This window comes from Nomia melanderi, chromosome 11 (assembly GCF_051020985.1).
Source record: "Nomia melanderi isolate GNS246 chromosome 11, iyNomMela1, whole genome shotgun sequence".
NCBI lineage: Eukaryota > Metazoa > Arthropoda > Insecta > Hymenoptera > Halictidae > Nomia > Nomia melanderi.
Window position 1 is genome coordinate 1,555,117 of NC_135009.1, and position 24,902 is coordinate 1,580,018.

General features: G+C 31.5%; 1 protein-coding gene and 2 long non-coding RNA genes across 22 annotated transcripts in view; 1 reads left to right on the plus strand and 2 right to left on the minus strand.

Moving 5' to 3' along the window:
* The window catches only part of LOC116435176 (uncharacterized), a 384,264-nt gene that overhangs the window by 40,085 nt on the left and 319,277 nt on the right, over nt 1-24,902 (minus strand). For 19 of the 20 annotated variants that reach the window (XR_004236703.2, XM_031994464.2, XM_031994459.2 and 16 more), the window contains 2 exons: nt 24,239-24,358; nt 18,136-18,380 (listed from right to left, as the gene is read on the minus strand). Coding sequence is in view for 19 of the 20 variants with exons in the window: in XM_031994464.2 (XP_031850324.1) it covers nt 18,136-18,380; nt 24,239-24,358 (365 nt within the window). In the remaining variant the exon portion in view is untranslated. The remainder of the gene's footprint in view (nt 1-18,135; nt 18,381-24,238; nt 24,359-24,902) is intronic. The other variant, XM_076372349.1, reaches the window with a different exon arrangement.
* Nucleotides 3,542-6,523, minus strand: LOC143175112 (uncharacterized). The gene is made up of 3 exons (XR_012999756.1): nt 5,773-6,523; nt 3,971-4,121; nt 3,542-3,863 (listed from the first exon to the last, which is right to left on the minus strand). It is a non-coding gene; the product is annotated as an uncharacterized LOC143175112 (long non-coding RNA).
* LOC116435177 (uncharacterized) lies at nt 6,475-8,776 on the plus strand. The gene is made up of 3 exons (XR_004236704.2): nt 6,475-6,865; nt 7,754-8,138; nt 8,235-8,776. It is a non-coding gene; the product is annotated as an uncharacterized LOC116435177 (long non-coding RNA).

Sequence of the window (24,902 nt, forward strand, 5' to 3'; positions counted from 1 at the left end):
CTAATGTTTTCATTTTGAGTGTCTATCGTAATATCTGAGCAGTCAGTCAACTGTTATAAAATTATGTGAACATGTATAATAGAAATATTTACCGTGAAATCATGTGTTTTTCTTTATACCGTTACCATTCTGTTTAAACACATTTCTTCTTCATTTTAGTTTGGACGATAACCACATTTGCATAAATTAAGATCATATCTTTTTTATGTTTTAGAAGACTGTAACTATCCAAAACAAAACAATATAATTAAAGTACAATAACTTCGTTCATATAAAAGATTTTTATGTATAAATTTAGCTATATGTTTTTAAAATATGATTAAATATACACATAAAAATTTAAGTTTGTAACATTATTACTTCATTATTATACAACAGATGTGCTATGTACAATTTGTGTGTGTTCAGATATGTATTATTTGATGGTTGGTTGTGTTCTATGTCTCTCTATGCGATTTCAATTGTACGGAGATATAACTTGATACTAGTGTTGTCACCTGATTGTAGAATTATTGTTTAACTTTTCAAAAAAAGCTTTCATGTTTTGTACTATGCGTGTAAGATTTCTCTGGTGCTGTAAAATTAATGGTAATTAGAGATCTTTATTCAATATTTGCTTGCAAATGAATGCTGTACATAGCAGTTTCGCCTACATGCTGTTCTTTAACTAATAACATGGTAATTAGGTTCCGTGTACCTATATGCATGCATGTTCATAACGATCGAAGAGCAAATAATGATATAACAGTTCCATTATTACATCCGTTACTGTTATCTCCTTGATTGATATTCTTTGAACAAATTTGATCATTACATTACTGATTTTTATGCATTGACAAGAAATGTTAAATTGCAAAATTCAATAGAATGTTCACGATTCGGAAAAATATATAAAACATTCAATGTAGTATGTTTTGTAATCGGTATTTGTTACACATAAATACTGCTATTAGTCACATACTGTCTCATTTGGAAGCAACGCTTACGCATTTATTTTATTTTATTTTACACTCGTTATCTTTATCTAAATTTTTATTTTGTTGTACCCGTTTTATATTTTATTTATCTAAACAAGTTCCTCCTGAACGCTTTATTCTTTTGACTACTTTGTACTTTACCTTATACTACTCGAGTTTTTATATTAAGTTATTTCTATATTCTACCTATATTGTTGTACATATATTTATTGCTCTTCAACCATATTTATGTATATATTTATTCTTTGGATTTTGCATGCACATACGTTTTTCTTTTATGTTTGTACTATAATACAATTTACACGATTTACTGTTATAATATTGATCATCTTCGCCGCAAAGGCGCTATGATGTACCTACCCTCGGTCACTTATTCTAAGGTCAAGAAAATATTTGTTATAAAATAAACGCCTTTATCTTTTACATGACATATTTCTTACGAAAAACAATTTTTTCTAGCAATTTTGTTCTTTCAATTGTATTCTTAAAAATTTGAATTTTCATAAAGATCTACAGGCTACATATTTATTATTGATCTATAGGGAAGAGTCACCCAGTATCTATCAAAATCAGTTTTAGCTTTTTCTAGCAAGATGATAACACATTATTTAACAAAATAAATGAATATACCAATTCTGCATTATGTATACCGGAACCATATTATTTATTTAATTATTCTTGTTGTTCTGTTATATTAAGCGTCAATATTCCCAATGTAAAAAGTTATTTTTCAGAACTGTTGTTTTGTGTTTCAGGAAAAAAGAAATCTTGTCTTATTGTGCAGAATATATTTAGTTTATCAAGTATAATATGCAATATGTTTTATATTTTTATAAAACGCTTTAGAATGTTTGTCACTCACCTTGACAAAACGATTCTCATCAAGTAGTACTGACCAAATTTGTTTAAAACCGAGTTCCATTAATGAGCAAATAAAATTTATTTAAACGGTGTTATTTAATCTGTCTTCTACTTGCAACAAATAGTTTAAGTGTCATTTGATCTGCAATTTCGTTTTTGAAATTTTCATGTTCCTCTGGTCTAACTGAAGATCTAACAAAAAAGCTTAAAACGATTAGTATTGAGTGGCACATCAAACATATTTGACCCTAATCTTGTATGTAAAAATTTATTTGCAATTTCTCTTGCTGTAAGTGCATGTACTGAGCAAGAAAACGGCACTTACAAAAGGCAAAAAAACGATACATTTAATATAGGTACTTTGTATAAAGATTATCCGGATCGATAAACCTTATGGACTATATGCTTTTGATTAAAAAAAAATAAAATCAATTAGAAAGCTAGGGCAAATTAGTCATTTGCATTCGAAAAATTTGTCACTAGAAATATTCAATTTATTCTTATGAGATATATATGGCATTTATTTAAACTAACTTAACGAGAAATCTGTTCACAAATTAAGGTAAATAAAGGTGTTTTATTTCCATATTTCATGGATCGACACATTACTCAAGACAATATTAAATTCGAAATTTTACAGTTTTGATGTACCGATCGACTGGTGACTGAGAGGCTCCTTTGGAGTGCAAAGGTTTAAATAGATAGTGTAATCAAGATGAAATCTGTTAACTACAAAATTCTCGTCGCAAAAAGAAGTGAACTGTATTGACGTTGGTGTTGGAATTATAAATACCAGACACCCTGAAAAGTTTTTACCAATTTTTGTTAAACAGAATTTCCAGTATTGTTATAATAACTATTCAGCGATTGTAAACGGCTACCAATCTGACCTACAAAGTGCAATTGTCGAGTCTATCAATCCGTACTTTTTGAGCCGGAGACTTGGGTTTGTGTACATGTTTACCGTTTGCAATATAACTACGCAGGAACAAATTATTCGATCGTGTTTATTGTACGAGTTTAAATTTGGTTCCAATCAAAGGTATGTCGGAAGATTTGTAAGGCATTTGGAAAAGATGCGATAGATGAACGAACAATTAAAAATTTTCTTCAAGCAATGAAAGTTTCGTGGATGCTCCTATCTCTGGAAGACCATTATCATTAAATAATGTAGATTCGAGGACTGTAATTGAAATCAATTCGTAGTTAACTTGAGCAGAACTTTCTATTACTTTTAATGAAACAGATTGGTTGCCCTTCACAGTCACTGGATATTTAGTATAATAATATCGGAAATAATGCTTAATAAAAATGGCAAAACCTTTTAGGGGTACCTAATACAGAACAAAAAGAACATTGCACGATTGAAACGATATGTTTGTTAAAGTCATTACATTGTGTTTCTTAATTTCCTATAATAATATAGAACATACAATGTACAGTTTCATTTAAAAAAGTAACGATGATCTTGAAATCTCGAAAAATGACCATGACAGAAACATCTCTCAGCAGTATAAAATTTTCCCCCTGAAATAGTGTGACTTTTTCCTTAAATGATTTTCTTTAATACTGAAAATAATACAGATATTTAGAGTTGTTATATATTTTGTGATAATCTATAACAAAATTATCAGTTATAATAGAAAATACTGAAATAGGAAGTTTCAATTGAACAATTTAATTTTTATTATTTACCTGATACATCCGTTTTACCATTCTTATATATATTTTCGTATTCAATACTTACAAAGAGGACAGATTGTCATAGAGCATTAATAAGAGAATACACCTGGTTCATCGAATACTTATATACATAAATGTGAACGTAATGGAATAATTGAAACAAAAGTAGTTAAGGTGTTCCGAGAGTGAATTTTTTAAAATATATTTCGACTAATTTATTTCGACTAGTTTATTTCTAACTGTTTCTATCTCCACCAGAAGTTCCTCTTTATCTTCTAATATACATCTTTAATTTTTGTATAACTTTTGTCACTATGCTGTAATTGTACTTCTTCGAATTCACTGAAAAGAATACTATAATCAAATTGTATATTTTTTAAATACTTTATATTCTTATATTCTTCAATACTTTAGTAATAGTTCACTTTTTCCTTAAAATAATCGCTTACCTAGTAATTTAATGGCGCAGGTGTACAGTCAGTGATGTGCATATTTTCTGTATTTTTAGAAAGGTTATTCGTCCCAAGAAACTATATTTTACGAATTAAAGAGAAATTGGGATAAGGACATCAAGTTTTACATTCTCCTGTTTGCGTGTTCCTATTAAATATCGTTGAAACAGAAAATTGGAATTAGAGGTGACAAAGTAAGCACATTAAATAAGTTAAAGGAAGTAAGTGAATATTTCTGCGTAAAATAATCAATCCTGATTCGCGTTATGAATAATTTGACTAGGCTAACTAGAACATCGCAGTTTTAACGCAGTAAGGGAGCAAGGGAATAAGAACTTTGTATTTGATTCTCTCAAGAGTTGCTATTACACATTGCAATGTCTTGGTAAAATTGAATTTTCAAACTTTGATGCTTGAATTTATTTAATTACGACGGTAGTAGAGTTTCTTTGACAATATAATTGATTTTAAAATAAAAGTGGAATCTATAAATATTATGACAGAAAAAAAGTTTAGTTAAACCATAGCTTGGCGGACACAACATTTTTAACATTTCTTAACATTAAACCTACCGAACAGTTAAAGTGACATTTTGAAGTCCTTCTATAACAATTTCAAGAGTGCATCTGTCGAAACTGTAATTGATTTAGAATTCAGTTTGCGTATTGCTGAATCAATTTCTTTAATAATTTCTCAAAAAAAATCTGTTATCTTTTCAATAATTACAAAATGAAAAAAACAAGAATGAGTCATTTTGACACCTCTGGTAATTTTAATGTTAATATAATCTGTTGAATTATGTTATTCTGAATACGCTAAAAATATTTTCAAGTGTAGGAATTCATAAGTTATATTTAATCTAACTGTCAGTTATTTACCCGACGTTTTATACACACGGAGCTTGGGCAGGCGAAGGTATGAGTGATCGTCATATGATTATTCCGATTATAAACGCCAGGAAAATGGTGTTCAGAAAGTACAGTTTTTCAAATTACCAAATAACGAAGAATTGCTTGTAATATGGGTACGCGAAAACGAACTTCCAAGGAGGAGAAAAAATTATTCGATTGATCGAATATCGCCGAAATTATTTAAACGCACAAAATATGGAACTAGGAGGTTTAAATGTTTGGTTACCCACGGCAAATATAAACAGTATACTGCTAAAGCAAATTCCTCTTTCGAAGATGTAAGATTACCAATCGATACAGCCATAAAGCAGTCAAAAATTTTTTTAAATACTTTTTAATAAATCTGTAATTTAGTTTCTTTAGAGTAAACATTCAGGAAAGCTACTTTTTCACCGATTTCAATGCTTTTGAAAAATGTTATGTTTCAATACATGTGATATTTTATATACACAGTGTCTCGTTTACATAAGAACGTCTCAATATTTCCATTGTTTTTAGACTTAGTAAAAAAAATGTTATTTTCAAGGTTAAGTTTTTGAAATTTCACCAGCACTTTCTTAAATGAAATCCTATGTTGTTTGTATCATATTCGTATAGCATTGAAAAATGCAATGTTATGACATGAATGTTCAAACTCTTTCAATCATGAAATTTCAAGGAGTGTCTCACTTAACTGAGAACATCTAAATATGTCCGCCATATATATCGTTAAAAAAAACTTCTGAAGACAAAGTTACACCATTCGATGATGTAAATTTGATGGTGGCCAAAATGTTTTATTTAAAGTATTTGGTCGTTTTCAAGAATTTCTAATCAAGATCCTATATTGTTTGTTCCATAATGGCATATAAATTAAGAAAACCAATTTAATAACCTCGATAACCATACCGTTTTGATCCTGTCATTTCCAAGCATTTACAATAATACATCCCAATGTTATTGCGGTATTGCGAACTTGTGGATTTGTACCGAAACGCAGTTTTCTTGCTCTGAGTAACACGTATCATAAGATAAATACGTTTCACCAAATCATTACTGCAATCCTAGGAATCGTGTTTTGAAAAATAAACGTCATTATTACAAACTGAAAAACTTATTGGATGTACTATTAACACGTTGATTAGCGAATCAGTTTTCACGAAACTGCGTAGAGTCGAAACATTTTTTCATAAAATCGAAACTGATAAGTCAAAATAGTTTTATGGCGACTGCTCTCTTAACCTCCTTGCGTCTCATAAATCGACTAAAATTTGTTTGTTTGATATGTCACCGAGTAACTTAATCTTATATCTATAAAAAATTCTATCACGTGAATTCAGATGACAAAATACTCCAAGTATTAAGCTGAACATTTTCTTCCTTTTCTTTGCTACACATTTTCCTTGTTTTTCTTTGTTGTACACACTGGATGAAGATTAAAAGAGTGCGACCTCCTTTTTTAACAGCTTGTATTTTACGACATTGATGTATTGGTGAGTTGACGTTTGAAAAATCTGTTTCCACAATATTCGATTGTATCAGTTGACACGGGCACGTGACTTTTCCGTGCCAATAGTAAAAGTCACCGCTTGGCTATTGAGTCATCGACGATCGCCAATTTCTCGGGTACCGAATTTCGTGCGTCGCAATAACCTACTACCATGCTATCAACGACTGATTCCTCTCCTGCGTGGTTAGCCGTGGTTGCGAGAATGGTGTCTATTTGTGAACACCGGTCTATACAACATAGAAGCGAGATTGCGAGAATGAAAGTTCGTCCTTTTCAAGTCAATATTTATTGAAGACAATGGTATCAGAGTATAATAACGTTATTCGGAAAATCCATTTGAATTCTATTTGACCTTTGAACGTGGTTTTTGAGGAAGACTTTATTTTATTCCAGTGTATATTTTAAAAACTCTAAAGGTCGACGGAGACGTTGGAGTTTTGTTTAAATTTGACAAAATCTAATTCTGAATGGGAATTAGTACGATACCTATCGGTAATTATTTAACAATCTTTTCGAAACGAGTGACTGATTGATTACTGCTTAGACAATTTTTCAGTAGCAATAGCAATTATAATTTCGAACTATCAAACCTTCTTAATCAGTCAAATATAATGATTTCTGTTGATGTTTGTGTTTAAAGGGAAATTATTAACCTATATTTCAATATGACATATGCATCGATACGCCTATTAACACCAGAATGACTAGACAATTTTGGAAAACATACACACGTTTTTCTGAGAAATATTTAAAGAAATTGTTCTGCTAAGGTGCATTTTAGAATATGAATTGATTGAAATCTTAGCAAATATACTATTATATTGTCGATAATTAATGTTGGCGTTAACTCCTTGATACAACTACTCTATCATTAATAATTTATCGAAAAAAGAGATGAATTCTAGTTTTATTCGCTACTTATGAGAGTTGACACTAGATAAATAGCATTTAATCTGAAGTCAAAAGAATTGAATAATATTTACGTTTGTTGTATTCTATTTTAAATCTTCACCATGAATCTGATATGATAGTATAAAGTGATGGGTTAATAGATTTCCAATGCATTAACGTATCGCGGTATCTCGTGCGTGCACGAACTTGGAACTATGTGTTCGTTTAAAAATGTATTAGAGGTATCCATAAGAAATGTCGTTTTTTTCAGATGTAGTAGACATTTCCATCTAGTGAGTATAATTTGTGTTATTATAATATAACTTATTATTTAGGTAAATATATCAATTTTTAGTGTTCTTAGTGTTCTTTCATAAAAATGCCACTAATGTCACAAATACCATTAATGCTATTGATCCCGGTCACGTGGGTGATAGAATATGTCAGTATTAGTTTAAAAAATTTAAGAACCCTGTTTTCAATCTTTAGACTGTACAAAACCTGGGAGACCTGTTGACTTTGACAAAGATCTGTTACTGTCTGAAATTGAAACTGAGCCCAAACAAACTATCGAGGAATTAGCCACGAAGCTTAAGACTTTGTGGTCTACGATACAACGGTGTTTAAAACAGCTGAATAAATTGCAAAGAGCTGGAATATGGGTCTTTCGTGAACTTTCAGTTAAAAACAAAATTCAGCGTGTACGCATTTGCAGTTAATTTTTGTTGAGGTTAAACGGATTTAATTTTCATCGACAAATTGTTGCGGGAAATGAAAAGTGGATTCTATTCAGCAATCTGAATAAGAAAAACAATGGTTGACATCACGGTAAATACTTTTCCCAACTCTAAAACCGAGTCTTCACCTTAAAAAGGTATTATTGTCAGTATGGTGGGATTCCACAGGAATTATTCATTACGAGGTTCTCAATCCTAATGAAACAATAACTGCTGAATATTGTTGTCCTCAGCTTGATTGATTAAGCGTGACATTGTTACAAAAACGTCTAAGACTGATAAATCGAAGGGCTGTTATTCTCCAACATGATAAAGCAAGACCACATAGTGCCAGAATCATCCGAGAAAGAATCAAGAAATTATGCTGGGAAGTACCATGAAGCATTATCCCCGCGGAAAAAAATTACCTCGTACAGCATCTATCAAAACTGCAAGCGAAAAATATTTTACTTCAAAAACACCATTCTACAACAAGGGAATTCAAAGTTTGCCAAAGAGATGGGAGAAGATCGTCAATAACGATGGAGGTTTTATTATTAACTAAAAATGTATTAACTCTTCGCAAAAAAACAATTTTCTACAGTATCGAAAAACGACATTACTTATAGTAACTTTAATATTTCAATTTGAAAAGGATTTATATAGAGTCGTGGTAGAGCATGTGTGTAGATTGTGCATCGATCCTAAAGGTGTTACAACTGCTCAGACTTTGTATTACGTTTTTTATACCCAGATCTAATGATATTTTATTTCAAATGAGAGTTTTGAAGAAGAATCTGACCTCTATATCGATAATTTTTGATAATTTTGAATAGATTGTAAAAACTTATTAATTACACTAATTGAGCTTTGTATTTCAACTATAAATTCGCATTTTAGACTCGAACTTGTAGTTCAACACTCACTCATTATTTCTATAGAGTTTGTTTTTGTTTTGTGGATCTTTATTAACTACTATTGTTCATAAACTGGCGCAGACAAGGAACTTTACTACCAACAGTGTTTGAATAAATTAACGTGATAAATGGAACATGTGAAAAGCACTTGTGCGGGTCACGAAATCATCACAAATATTTACATGAGACATGAGATATATACTTGTTTAATTCGTGGGACGCTGATGCATGAAGATAGCACTTGTCGATGACTATCATTGATATGTGGTCGTATCATAATGCTGTAAATCGATAGTGCCCCCCCCCCCCATAAAGTGGGTGTACATAACATAGGCTTGCAAAATTTGATATCAAATACAAGCAAAATCACGCAAACAACAAATTCTCAAATTCGTGTGACTAAAATTTGTTCAAAACGATAACACCTTGTGACGATTGGAATCAAAGCATCTTCTGTGTTTCTAGAACTTAAATTTTACACGCGCTGATTCATCCAAATGTTACACTTGGTGCTGTGACGAATTCCATTAACTTTTTAGCTATTATAAGCCACTATAGTGGCATTTGTGTATATCATCTTTTTAATACGCGACTATAGCGGCACAGTTCTTTCTCTGTCATCGATAGTTGTGCACATTATAGTCTAATCTACGTAATTGCACAGTGGACAATTCTATCAACCTCAAATCGTAGTGCCACATTTACAATATGCAGACTGCGTCAAACCTTGCTCTACAGAGGTATAACTTCACGGCTAGTCCCACCGTAGCTAAAAGATAAACTCTAGAAAATGTGTGGACTGTCTGTTCATGTGTATTTGAAATTCGTATTTGTAATAAATTTGGTTTTCTAAGAATAAAAAGAACAAATATAAAATGGACGGTCATAGAAGATTGTAGGTAAGTACAGTTGGAGGTTGACTTGGTGTCTAGCGAAACGGCACCGCTGCAAGAGGTGTCTTTCTAGTTTATATTTCTATAGTTTTTATTGGTTACGCGTAGGCTCCTGGGGATGATAGGTTCCACAGAATTAGGCTGTTAGAGATATCGAGTTTACTTTCAAAAACTCTGCCAGCATATCAAGCTGATTCGCAGACTATTGGGATGCAGCTCACCTGTCAAGACCTTGGACTTTTATTTCCTCTAAATGATCAAGTTTGGTCATCTTGCCGGCAACGTCGATAACGCAACAACATTACCGCGCACCAGTCCAAAGACCTCACTAAATCATTGAATCGGTAGTAACGACAGCCGGTGTATACAAAGGGTAGGTATGTAATCAATGCAAGCTTATGACTCGCACCCCCTGGGAATTCCTCGTTCATGGGGAATAATTATAAATCCCAATCCCCATCACGAAGGAGGTTTAGTGGGTTACCCGGGCCTTTCAGTCAAGGAAGTCACGATGATTCCTTCAGTATAGCGCACGTGGTCCAGAACACATCAGGGCTTCATAGATTTATCATTATTTAATCTCATGCGACTAGAAGCCACCTATCTCTCTAAAAGGACTTGTTTGTACATTGGTAGTAAAAACACATTGACAAAAGCCGACAAAAGTAGGCTAAAGTTTTGTTCGTTATTGGAATTAACCAGACAAATCGTTCCGCCAACTATAAACAGCCATGCACTACCACCCTCGTGTTTCCCTCGCACAGTATTAAGACTATCAACCTGCCGCCAGGAACTGGTCCCCGAAGTACCAGTCAATTGCAGGTCTACTGGTCGGATCTATTCGACAGTGCTTTCGTCAATGTCTTCCATATTTAATTAGCCAATTTGCATACCGCTATCTCTACAGGTGGCCTGGAGATCGTATTAATGAACAGTAAATTAACGATCGAAAATAGAAATTAGGGAAATAAACGAATTGAAAATTGGGTGAGAAAAAAATGAAAACTGATCGATTAAGCGATTTCTACAGCCTAGCTATCAAGTTATCTCTTAGCAATGCTTGGTTAGGACTTGAGGAAATTTTAGTTATTGCTTCGAATTATTATTTGTGACGATTAATAAGCTTAAGAGAGATTCAATTTTGTCTTGAAACTATGTTAAGATCCACTAGATCTTGAAAGAATTGTCTTATATTACTAAAAATGGGTGTGCCCAACAACTAATGAATTTCAAGCACATTACTCAGGTTTTGCATGTTATATTGACTTGCGTTCAGGTCAGAAGCCCGCAAGCAGACCCATCGATGACTTTTATAATCCTATAACCGGTGGAAACGGTTAGTAAGGCAGTTTCCATATCTGTTCACCATCCCCATCAGAAAGGTTGTAACTCCCTAACCAGGGACGGTTTCCAAATCCATAAAACGAGACATTTCGCCTCCGACAGTCGAGAACATCACTGGTTCGACAGCCAACCAGCGGCTATTTAAATTAAAGTCAAATTCACATCGTTAAATTACATCCATCGTGTTATTATGCATCATTACAAACGCGTTCTGCCGAAATTAACTTTTCGAAAAAGCATCATCGGATCACGTGAGCTATTTTAACCTCTTCCGACCCAAGGCAAATTATAACGTATACTCGTAAAGAAAAAGATAGCACACGTGTGCTATCTTTAATTTCACGCGTTATAATTATGGCATAGGGAAAGTGCAAATGATACATAAAGACTACCGTCTACCAATATGTAAACGTAACTATTATTGACTTTTCTTTAACGAATTTTCTTAGTAAAAATACAAATACCCAAATGAATACAGACAAAATGATAGCACGTCTGAAAAATATTCCATATTATATAAATTTAAAATAGACAAATATGAAAATGATATAACTGTACCTGTGTTTAATAATATGTGGGACCTTCGTGGTTCTCAATTACTTCTATCATCCTTTTTGGTAAGGATTTATGCAATACTTCAATTCAAAATTGTGATAAGTTTTTCCATTCCTCTTTAATTCAGATTTTTAAATTATTTAAAATTTTAAATTGTCTACCTTTTGCGTAGACAGCTTTTGATAATAATCTCCAACAGTTCTCAATTATATTAAGGTCCGGGGAGCATGCCGGCCATTCCAAAACAGAAATTTCCTCCTTTGAAATTTTTTCTCATGAATAATTTTTGCCGTTCGTATGGCAGCAATACCTTGCCGAAATACAAATTTTGTACCTGCAATGCCTTGTGCATACTTATCAATTTGGTTTTTTATTAATCTCAAATAACTTGCACTATTCATTTTTCCTTGTATAAAATTAATATCTGTTTTCCCTTTGTAACATATGCCGGCCCAAATCAATATTCCACCTGCTTTCATTTGTCGTTTAATTTTGTTAATTGTCCTTTTCGAATGTCATGATAATAGTATGTACTACTATCTGGACCATCCAGACAAAACCTTTTTTCATCTGTAAAGATTACATTCCTCCAGGTTTTCCTCTAGTGTGTGTGTTTTTTCGCAAATTCGAGCCGTGCTTCCTTATGTTTCTTTCTTAATCGTGGTTTGGCTTTTATTTTTGATCGGTTTATAATATTACTCATTTGCAGCACACGTCGAACATTTTGAATATTAGTATGTACACCAGCTTTGCAAGCAATTTCTCTTGCAGCACGAAGTATTGCTGTTGTGTCATAGTGTGATAGGGCTGCTGGCCTTCCAGTGTTTTCCCTTTTACCTTAGCTATCCGCATCTTTTAATACGTTATATACAGCTTTTCTGCTTCAATTAATTTTTTTCGCAATTTCTGTAATCGTTACTTTCCGTTTTTTTAAAATAAAAATTGCGTTTATTTCACTATCAGACAATCTTTTAGCACGACCCATCACGAAATGCGACAAATACCAATATCAAGAAGCACTAAACACTGACTGACCACTTTAACTTCCTTAAACCTTGCGACACAATGAAGAAAATCAAAATAAACCTTGAGTGTACTATAATTTTGTCTCTGGCTATTTGTGTGTTTACATTCCTCCTAAGAGAATATCTTGTAGAAATTCCAATATAGGTAGTATTTACATATTAGTAGAAGGTAGTCTTTATGTATCATTTGCACCTTTCCTGTACCATAATTATAACGCGAGAAATTAAAGATAGCACGCGTATGCTATCTTTTTCTTTGGAAGTGCAGATTGTTTTATTACTTCAAAATCTAGCAAGATGTTAAAACTGTGGCGAGGAACCATATATATACCTGTGCTTCGAGCCTATTTCTACCGGAAAAGTAGTATATTACCATTTTATATAAAAATCAGATCTGAAGAAGCAAACCTGTTAACTGTGGAATTTAGTTTGAAAAATCTCTCGTTTTATGCGCAATAGAATAAAAAAAATGAAGTGTGTACTCATTAAACGCAGGGCGAATGCACCTAGGGTATATTTTAATAAAAAACCAAAACAAAACAAAGAAGAAATACCTGTTTATCTGAAAAAATAAATATTTCCTCCTTGAAAGAAATAATATTGTTTCAAGCCTTAAGATGACGTATGTACTCGTTAAACGTAGTTAACTGGTTAAGCAAATTAAAAGTCTGTCTCGAAGCACAATTTCTACTTGGCTTTCGTTTGTCCGCGCCTCTGCCAAAGTTTATTTAAGACGAAACAGTATTAACATTCCGCTGGAAAATTCCAGAATTTTCTGCACTGTCGAATACTGTGAAATATTCGGGAAAACGTATCTAAAATGCATGTACCTATATATCTTTAACAAATTCGCAACCAACGTTTGAGAGTGAAGTAATCCTTACTGAAGCTTGAAGTAAGAACTGAGAGCTAATGGAGTTTCATGATTTACTTTGTACGATTTTACGAAATTACAGCTTGTTCTACTTCAAAAAGGAGATTCATGGTTCACGTTGCTGCGATGAATATCAGTTGGAATATTTTAATTGTTACCTACGTCTGAAATCGTAATAAATCGAATTTGTCACTATGCAAATGCGTTCGTTTAATCCAAACAAATGTTATAAGAACAAACAAGAACTTTTAAAGAACCCGTATACGTGTATAAACTTAACCAAAGAAAACCAGATATTTTGTTTAAATTATGGGGAGAAGATAATAAATTTAAATACACGATAATTTAAATATAATTTAAATTTATATACATATATATACGAAATATATACGAAAGTTTGCGTTCGGTTATTACGAAATTGCAAACTTTACGTGACAAATTTTACGTGACAAATTTTACAATTTGGTACGTGATAAATAAAAAATCTATGAAAGTGCAAATATGTTTCAATATTACTTTCAGCATTTCTGAAACTATAATTAACAAAATTATCATTGTCAATACATATATGCGTACGATTCAATGAATACCTATTTAAAAATAATTTTAGAAAAACGTACGTAAATATTATTAACAATATTCGATTATCAAGCTTATTAACGTGATTGACTACGAATAGTTAAAATGATGTTCCTGATTGTCAAGTTCGTGCAAGTTTGGGGTACAAAGAAACGCATAGTCACAGTTATGAATATTCCAAGCAGTTAAAAATTCCAGGTCATGGAATAATAAATCGACTCCAGTGTAGTTGATTCATGTGCAAACAATTTCCATATGCAAGAGGATTGCAAGAGTGTCGGGAGCTGAGTCTTTACCGACACAATCCGTAACGGTTTCTTTTGTTAGTTCATAAGCAACGAAGTGATTCGAAACATATCATCAAAAAACTTTTCTGCAGTCTACATTAAATATTCATATATTTTACCTATAATGTATAGTTCATTTTTAATAACACTTTATGAGGTACAGTCTAGCCAGTACCGCTTAAGATACTTCATCACATTAATTTGTATCCAAGTTAATATTAGAAATTTAGTATTCCACATATTTATTGTTATCATAGAAATAATTTAATTTGCTTTAAGTCTTTTCATAATTGTTAAGTGCAATACACTTGATTTAAATACCTATCAAATTCGTTGGTTGTCTATTATCTATAAACCATCAAAGTGTATCTTAAAAAAATTAAAAGTTACTACAGTAATAAATTTTTTATATACAATTTCAAAAATTGGTTTGAATAGATATTATTTTATTCTTTTTATTTATATTTGATCGAGGATTTAGTTTATATATATTTACACAATCATGGCAATAGAACGTCTATGACAAAATTTATTTACTATGATTTATTCAGTATTTAAGCACCTTAAACGCAAGTTTTATAAAGAGAGTTGTTTTTTACAATTTGTTGGAATATTTGTGAACAATATAAATTATATAGCATAAATATAAGAGGAAAAAAGAAGTAACTTCTATAACTATTTGCCTTTTTATTCAGAATAGAAATTTAATTCAATTTGAAACTTAAAGTTACACTTTACTATCTTTTCAAACGTGACGCCCGTACACACCATCCATAAAACAGCTTCTTTTCAAGTGAAGCACTAACCCTGATGCATTGTCTAACACATATTTTACGTTGCAATAACTCGTAAACAATTCTTGCAGATTTTCAGAGAAAACTCTCCATCACATATAGCTTTCAAGATAATATTGAAAGAGAAACAAATTTTCAATACTAAGAGTTATTTATGCGTTAACTGTGAAAATTATACAGTATATTTTATTTTTATCTTAAGTGACAGCAGCATAATCTTTGAATAAAAATAAGGAAAAACTCTTATATAAACATGAAGTAGCAAATAATCTTTTACTGTATAAAAATGTTTATAATCTTTCATGGCAGAAAATGATTATGTGTAGAATGTAGACCAAGGTTGAAAACGGTGATATCGATTCTGATTCTTGAAACAGTTATGAAGAATCGAAATAAAGTCATAGCTGTTATTTGATATATCGGTTAGTCCTACTTGTTTGAAACTGTTATAATATCGATATAATGTAACTGTGATTTTTCGGTTCTGAAAGAAATGTAGAAACGAAATACAGAGATGAAATGCAAAACCGAAGAATAATTATAGAACCGATATAATATTAGTCTGAAGAATCAGAATCGAAACTGATATATCGAATAACAGTTATGTATTTCAGTTCTTCATAACTGTTTCAGTCAAAACCGATATATACAATTTTTAACAGTTATTGTCGGAACCTTTTCAATCCCTAATGTAGACTCTCTGAAATAAATAGGTATATATTTATATATTCTTCAACGCATTATAAACGCTGAAACATGCTTAAACTATCTTCAAAGACAGCAATACATCAATTAAGTGCACTAATCTTTTCAAATATTTTTTAGTATATTTTGGAAACCAAGAATTCGAGGCAAAATACGAATACACGGGGCCATCGAATTGATCCTAATTGAAAACATCAAAGAAAACTATAGTAAAGTTGATTTTAGATTAAGAAAATGAATCAGGTTTGTAAAATATCGGGTGTCATCTGTGATACTCATGCCAACGATCGCTAGACATTTCTTTCAACGTTGCTTTCTTGAAGACAATAGATGTTACGTCACAGATCCGGCTCGAAGGACCAAAAACTGTTCCGTAGTGGATCCGGCTCGAAGGACCAAAAATGTGACGTCGCAGCGTGGCAACCTCGATGGTTGCACGCCCGTACACGATTATTAACGCGGATTTAATTCCTCGGCTGGGGTTGTAAATCCCAGCTTTAACTTTAGGTCTCGTTAATACTCGCGACGCTTCGATTTCCAAATTTCTTCAGAAATCGACTGATTCGATTCTGATCTCCAATTGAGATCAGACCACCGGTTTCTCACGATACTGAGAACCCGTTTGATGTTGCGCGTTTCGAGACGAACGAATTCTCGAATTTCGAATTGGATGCTTCTTCGGAGTGTGAAGCTGGAATGTAGTTGTCCCGAACGATGGACTTGTAGAATCTGATAGAATCCCGTTACTCCGAACGGTTGAGTGTCTGAGAGTCTGATCGGTATCTTGTCACTCCGAACGGTTGAGTGTAGAATGTGAACTATTCGGATGTTAACTGCGTAACTGATGTTCTGATAACTGATTCTACGTAAAAACTTACGCGAGTGCGATCCTGTAGGTGTTTTTATACACCACTTACAGGTTTTGTGTCGAGTGCGCTGATTGGAAAGTTGAAAATACCCAATCGGCGCATAATTCCAAAAATCGGGGGCGTCTTGGACGACGCCCCTTGGCCAGCCCTCTTGGTGCAAGAGCGAGGGCAATGGCCACGTGCGAGGGATCCTCGAAGATTTGCTGATGCCTTGGAAATTTCCTCCAAGTTGACTCATGTCTGGCGGAACCGTTACGAACGAGGTTCGCGTCGATCCTTCGGAAATTCCCGGTTTATGATATGGTCGGTTGTCTGTAGGAACGAAGTAAAAATTCCAAAACTATTGTCTGGACATGCGCGGATTAACTAAATGATTTTATCATGTTTTAGGGTGAAATTGCCCCCTTGTAACTAAAATAAATAAACTGAGTTCGAAAAAAGCTAATCCCGAAAATAAATTTGTTGGCACGTCCATATCATAAACGAACCTTCGAGGATTTTCGCCGTTTTGTTCCGCATCGGACGGAACAATAGACATGAAGCGCTTCGTATCTTACATAGGTAGCAAAAATCAATAACATATTGTATCTTACAATGTATAATAAAATCATTATAAATAAATAAAACAGTAAAAAAATAAGGAAAGAAAATAAGTTTCGTCATTTTATTAATCTCTTGCTTTATAACATCATGTTAGATACTTGACGAATATTTCAAACAGAATTTGACAAATATAAATATTATTCAGTTTGTTTAAATTCAAATGAAATATTATCTTTCTATTATCAATTATTATTATACTTTAGAGTAAACAAAGACAGTATATATCTAGAATTTTCTTTTTTTGCAATAAATTATTAATGACAAAAAATATAATTGTATCGACCATTGTTAAGAAAGAAGTTATAGGGCAAGGGGTTTATATCCAAAACATGGGATATTATTTTCACAACATCAGCATGTAATATTTTAAAATACCGTAGTTGATGATTTTCTGGTGTCACACGTCGCTATCAGCAGCGTTATATATTTTTTATAAAAAAAGTTTTATTATTATAAAATCAGTTTCATGTACTTTATTATTTAGAAGGTTTTATTAATATTGTGCAAATAAAGAAACGTTGTATGTATATTCACCAATCAAATACCAGCTTTTCTACAAATTTTACTTATGTTAAAATTCTATACAATTATTTGTTCATTAATATTATCCTTCCTAAAGCATTTATTAAGATAAATACTGATTGTGAACACGTGTAGCAGCAATTCAATACATAGTGGTTCAATAAATCACATGTTTTCGATGTACTTACTTCGAAGACTGTTGTTGATGATTTTCCTTCGAACCACCTTTAAAAGTAGTTTGTCGCTTTAGTTTGGAATCCTCGGACTTCTCTTCTGGAGTTGGTTTCAGAAAGGACTCTTTATCGCCATCGATGCCTTCTTCCTTTGAATTACGTTGATCTGGTTGTCGATTTGTTGATGCGAGTGGCAAATTGTCTGCACTGCGAACCTTTCGACACAACTTCGATGTTGAACCGTGCCTCCGTAAAAATTCCTGAAAATTAAAACGGGACTGCGATGTAGCTGGAACAATGCAAGCTATAAAAGACTATACTGTCGTGTTTTGCTAGTTGGATATTTTCTGCTTTTTTCCTCGAAAAATTGCTACCTATGTACTTTATAAAAAGAATGTGAATTTTGAACGATCACCAAACAGGTCCTAGTAATAAATAAGCAAAGCATTAATATTTCATAAAATTGCGTGCGTACATTTATTTATTCGTGACATATGAGTGTCTACGCTAGAAGATCGCTAATACAAAAACATTTATTTGAATACTGAATGTATGAAAAATTGTCTTGTTGTTTATTAGTGAGTATGAGTATAAATCTACAAATCCATAAAAAATGTATTTGATTTTGAATGATTTCTGAGATATATGTACAAAACATATGTAAATACGAAGGCTTGCAATGTGAACAAAATTAACCACACTTCTTATTTAGATTTTGTGAGAAATATTTTAAATGCGTACTAAAATTCAAAGTATTTATTTTCAGTTTGTAATATCTCTTAAATTAATATCATAACGCCTTTACTTTAACAAAAAGTACATCTTGTACAATACTACGTAATTTCAATTCCATCTTATTTACAAATTCCTAAAATTTAAATACTGGCATTGCCGAAGAGTTAAAGTGATCAACCTTTAATTTCTTATACAAATGAAGAAGCTACATTTTTTTAGATTTAATGCGATTATTATTATTGTATCTGTATAAAGGAATATATTTATTCGATAGATTTTCACAAAAAGCTCTTTATGATACCACTAGTTACGAAATAAAAGAACTAAAATGAATCATCCTTATCGATCTAATAGTAGTTCTAATGTTAAGAAACATTTATTCGTTATTTTTCAGTGCAGTCACATTATATAGATTTTGCATGTTTTGGAGATTGATGTCTATACTGCAGTTGATTATCATAATAATGCATTATTCATGAATAACCGCAGAATTATTGATTTACTTTTAATTATATTATCTTTCTGTATCTAGTTTTTCATAGTTTTTACATAAAAAATGATTCCTAGACTATAATACCTGATATTTTATAAAACATTTATTACACTGTTCAATACATACCTACCCCATTCGCACATCTCAAACTTAATTATTATTGAAAATTATTGAGAATACCTCGTGCAAGTTATTTATAAAGGACATTAATAAACATTCTTCATTCTTTTAACTTCTTGTAGTCTGATTTTCTTCGCGACTACGCTTGTTGATTTTATTATTAATTATTCGCTAGGACGCGAGAGAATTTCCTATTTATTCGAAGTACACGCTTGCTTTGAAGGTAAAACATTGATAATAGAAGAGTAGTTCTTAACTTTGACTTATATTCAATGAATAAAACTAATTTTCATTAAACTGAATTAAAAGCCTTTACCTTACTTGTCATTATGCGGTAAGGGATTAAAACTGTTCTAAAGTTGCAACACGTCATGTTTAAATCAATGAATTTAGACAAAGTCGGAGAACGTTATATAAGAAATTATGATTTCAATTAATATATATTAAATAAATGATAATAGTTATTCTATAAATGAAATTATTTGTGAATACAACATAACGTATTATTGTCGAACTTTCAAACAAGATTTGCTTATCAATGATAGTTGGTTTTATTCTGTTTTTATTGGTGAATGAAAATGAAATGCATGTTTCCATTTTTCGAAGGGGCTTTGGTTTACGATCACATTGAGAACCGAAAAAGAATTCGTTGACGCGTGATAGACGATTGTTTAGCGTAATTAAACAAGCAACGGGAAAAACAAAGAGTGATTGAAATCTCTTCGAAGAATCGAGAAAGAAGTCTTATTGGTTTCTCCTTGAAGGAGAAGAGGTGTACAGCGTGCTGACGGAAACCTCTAATTCAGGATGAAACGCACGTGGAAAACTTAATTAGAACATATCATCAAGTAAAGCCTTGATCTCATCAAATTTACCAATGTCTCTCAGGGATAAAGTTTTATGGCTGAAATTCAGTATTGTTCCGCGAGTGAATAGTAAAATCCACGAGCCGAATGAAACTGTTAAAATTTTAATTACTTACGAAATAACTATAATTTTCTGACTATTATTTTTTCTGTTTCGAAAAAGTTGTTATAAAACGTAGTTTATTAAATGAAACTTTTATATCACATTTTTTTGTGTGAATACGAACATTTTATTTTCGTGAAAATAGCACAAAATTTTTTATTAAAAATAAAAATTTTATTAAATTAATCTAGAACAGGTATTCTTTATTAAGAAAGCTACAATTGTGATAAATCAATTTCTTGGAAATGTAGGGTAGGTAAATCTGAAGTTAAAATCTACAATTGTTCGTTGAAGTTCTATCATGCAAAAATTATGAAGTGTTTTTGTTTACATATCCTGCTTTCTTATTAAAAAATATTTGTAACTACTATATTATACTCTTAAATATCTGTTCAAAAGTACGTCATTTTTCGAGACCTTCATTAAACCAATATAAAATAACTGTTAAAACCGAACTCTTATAAATCAATTAATGTACAGAGTTAACTTAAAACGGGAAAGAAACAATTTAAAAGTTAAAAGTTTATTAAATAATTTTTATTTATAAAAGTTAACAGTTTCATTCGAGCCTTGGTTTCATCAGGAAAACGGACATATATAGTAAATTCTAGTTTGTATTGTGACGATGAACTGCTATTTCAAAATATCATTACTTGTTACTGAGTATTTAACAACTATTAAAAAATATTACATATATGAAGGTGGATTTAAAAGGAGTCTGACGTGTTTAATGAAAAAATATTTTATAAACAAAGTATAGAAAGCATATTTAATAATTAAATTAAAAATAATTATATTTAATATTTGTATTATTTGTTATCAATATGAGTAACTGTGACATCAGAAAACAAAAAAAATTTTATGTAGTAGTCTGATTTAATATTTATGAGAAAATTATTCTAATTTTAACCGTATTTTAGTTGTTTATAAATTATTTTTAACTATATTTGTAAGGATATTATTATTACTGACTATGTCAAATGAATTATTTTTTAATATTTTATAAATTTTTTTGAAAAAATACAAATTATAAATACGTGAAAATTTAATGGTACCACTTATTTGCCACCTTTTTATACTGTTGTCAGATGAAATAGCAAAAGAATCAATGCAAATGAAAATTAATGAGTTTAGACTTATTATGATCGTTTAATGGTAATGTAATTAGTTTATGATTTTTAAAACTATATAGTTTAAAAGTTCAATAGTACATGATTATTGTCGTCGGTCCATACGACCCCCAATGAACTTAACGACTTCCTTACTACTGAACTACGAACTTATTGATCAGCCTGCAAACTACACTTCACCTCTAACTGCCTTGAACTTTACCGTTTGACGTATCTATTTTGCACGGTATCTTTCACGTTCGTTACTTATTTAAATATCCACAATCGAAATTTGCTTCTACGCAAATAAGTAATATTCGCTATTTTACATTACAAATAATCTAAAGAAATTAAATTTCAAATTAAAAGACATTGTGTGCAAAAAAATGTTATGAAATGTTATTATCTACGATTTACAAAATAATAATTTCAAAATTAAATAATATTTATATAATCGACATTTTTGTAATGAATAAGAAATTTTTATTATGTAGTGTTTACTGTCGCATCTTCATTAAATCGTACAGTTTAAATTAGAAATATTATTGTAATTATTATTTTACATAACGAAAACAATTCGAAAAGTATGCATTTTTTCATTTGAAATATACATACCACTTATAGGCGTATATCAATTGAATTTATATTAAAACGGAATATGAAATACCGTATTTATATTTATTCCCATAAATGCAATATTCTATTTTTTTGTTTCTTTTAAATTAACTATTATACTTTTACGAATGTTCAACGCTTCTAATACAGTGGAATAAACTTTATTAATGAAAATCAAATGAACAGAAGTATTATAGGCAAAAGGTTGGTGCGTACGAGATGTTTGTTACAAAGCCTTATACAATTCGCGTATATTGTAAAGTGAGAGGGAGTGAGATCGGGGTTTCGTTTCCTGCGTTTTCTCCTATTTAACACGTTCACACCGGCGTGTACCACCGGTGGTACACAATTAATTATAACAATAAATAAATCAACGTTAATAAGTAAATTATTTACCAAATTATTCAGCTACATTTACTCACAATTAGCAACTAATGTCAAAAAGCTAGAAACGTAACAACAGAATGTACTTCAACATCATTTTTGCAAACATTATGCTATTACAATCTATGATTAAACATATTGAAACACGTCTTATATATTAATAAAATGTACAGGAAGGGGTTTGGTTTTTCCCATTAATTCTAACAATGTTCTCTTAAATAAAATTTTAACCACGCATACTTTATTCCAAACGTTAAACACTGAATGAAAATAATTTCTACAAAATTGAGTGGAGTTTAGAAAAATTACAGAGCCAAGAAATAATCTGTTTTAGCGAATAAGATGAAAGAGACCCTGCAATGTTGTACGATAACAGTGCTTTAAATACTGAAAAGAATTGTACAAAAATTTCAAAAACCAAAGTCTAAAATTTTACTTCGTTTATCACATGCATCAATAATCTTACGAACCCTACGAATTTTAACTTTTCCAATATTGTAATAGTGATATTCTGAAAAATAAATTGCTTAAAAATAAAGAAATTATTACCACAGAATCAGAAAAATTTCTAAATTATAAGATTAATGACTTTCATATATGTGAAACAATGAAATAAATTAATTCATAGGAAAAGTATACTGAATCATATTAAAATTATTTTGACCAAATATGATATTTAAAAGAAATTATGGCTGGTGAAGTTGTTTTTAAGAAAAGAACTTTATACGCGTATTATTCTAATAGAAAAAATGTGACACTTGTTAGAGAGTCGATTATTTTTTTAAATGGAAACTGCGATCCGAAGTTTTAATATTACTTGCCATTTATGAAGGTTACCTTCAATGCATAATTTATGTAGCATAATGTACTTCACTGAAAAAGTGTATAATTTTTCTACAGGTGCATGCAAGTTTATTATTCTGTAGATGAGGTCAATAATAAGCGTGGGCGAGAATTCATTACTAAAAGCGAATGCGTATCAAAGAAAATGGTCTTTCCATTTCAGAAAACTGTTTTAACTAATATTTTGTTATATTTTATTTTTCGTTTAAGAATCGTATATCAAAAGGTTATAACAATACACAATTTTTGAAAAAATAGCTTATATCTAGACCACAAGTTTCATGTTTTAGCACTGCAGACACTTACGAAAAACAGTACAACAAACGGGATAAATCAACATCACTGAAATTGCTATAATACATTTCTCCAAACAATTCAAGGAAACAATTTCAATTAACAAAATAAATATTTTCTGCGTTACAAATTGCAAATATCTACTTTTTAAACAGATTCGTTTCCTGATTCCGAACATTTCCAATATTCGATTGAAAAATGTTAAAGGCACCAAAATAATTATTTTCAGTGAATGCGTATTGCCGGAAAAAGACAATATCTTTGTAAAGAATGTTTGTCGATCATTTTCCCTTCGAAACCAGAAAGTCATTTCTACGGAGGAGTCGCTGGATAACGAATATCGCAATCCAATGGCTATTCGAATTTCCGGTGTATTCCGACCGAATGGTTGGCTTTTCCATTTTTGTGATTGCGCATCGACATTGGGAGCGTCAATAAAAGCACGGTCCCGGATCAAAAGTTTCAAGGTCGCGAATCCAGTGGAACGTATAATTCGAACTTTTCCACGACAAAATTGGTCGACGTTGTAGCTCTCCCGTTTGATACGATTACGTACCTGGGATAGAAAGCCGGCCACATCGATGGCGCTGTTCACTCGCGGCCTAGAGGTTCTCGACCAACCGAGTCCAGCAGTGCTATCCAAGGAGTCCATGTGATGGTTCGACCAGTGCAGATGCTGGAAATTGCAGCAACGCGATTAGAGATCCTCGCAACAGCGTATACAGTCCGAATTGGAAATTGCTTTCGAAATGCAATCTTTTTCAAGCGTGATTTCTGACAATGCAGACACGGACAAAGAACTTTTTGTACCCACCGAGGATAGGATCAGCTCATAGGATAGAATGTTACCTTCAAATCGAACGATATTAGTGCTTTGAAGAGAAGTGTGATCTTTTTGGTATCAACCTCGTTTCATGGAACCTCGATTATACAAATTTATCTCTGATTGCTGTTATTGGCAGACAGTACTCGATCTAATTTGCGAACGTAATCACTGAGGGATTTATCTGTATGCAGATTAAAAATTGAAGATTATATTGTGTATGCTATGAAGAAATTGAATAGAAAGTTAATCAAAAACAATGAAGAAGAATATTCATCTTTTCATTTTCACATGGAAAAGTAGTAGGATTATTTTGGGAATGTTTTCGTACTGTGAATGAAGAAAATGATGGACGTTGCCGTCTCCTTCGCGAATCGCTATTCAATTTCTACATTCC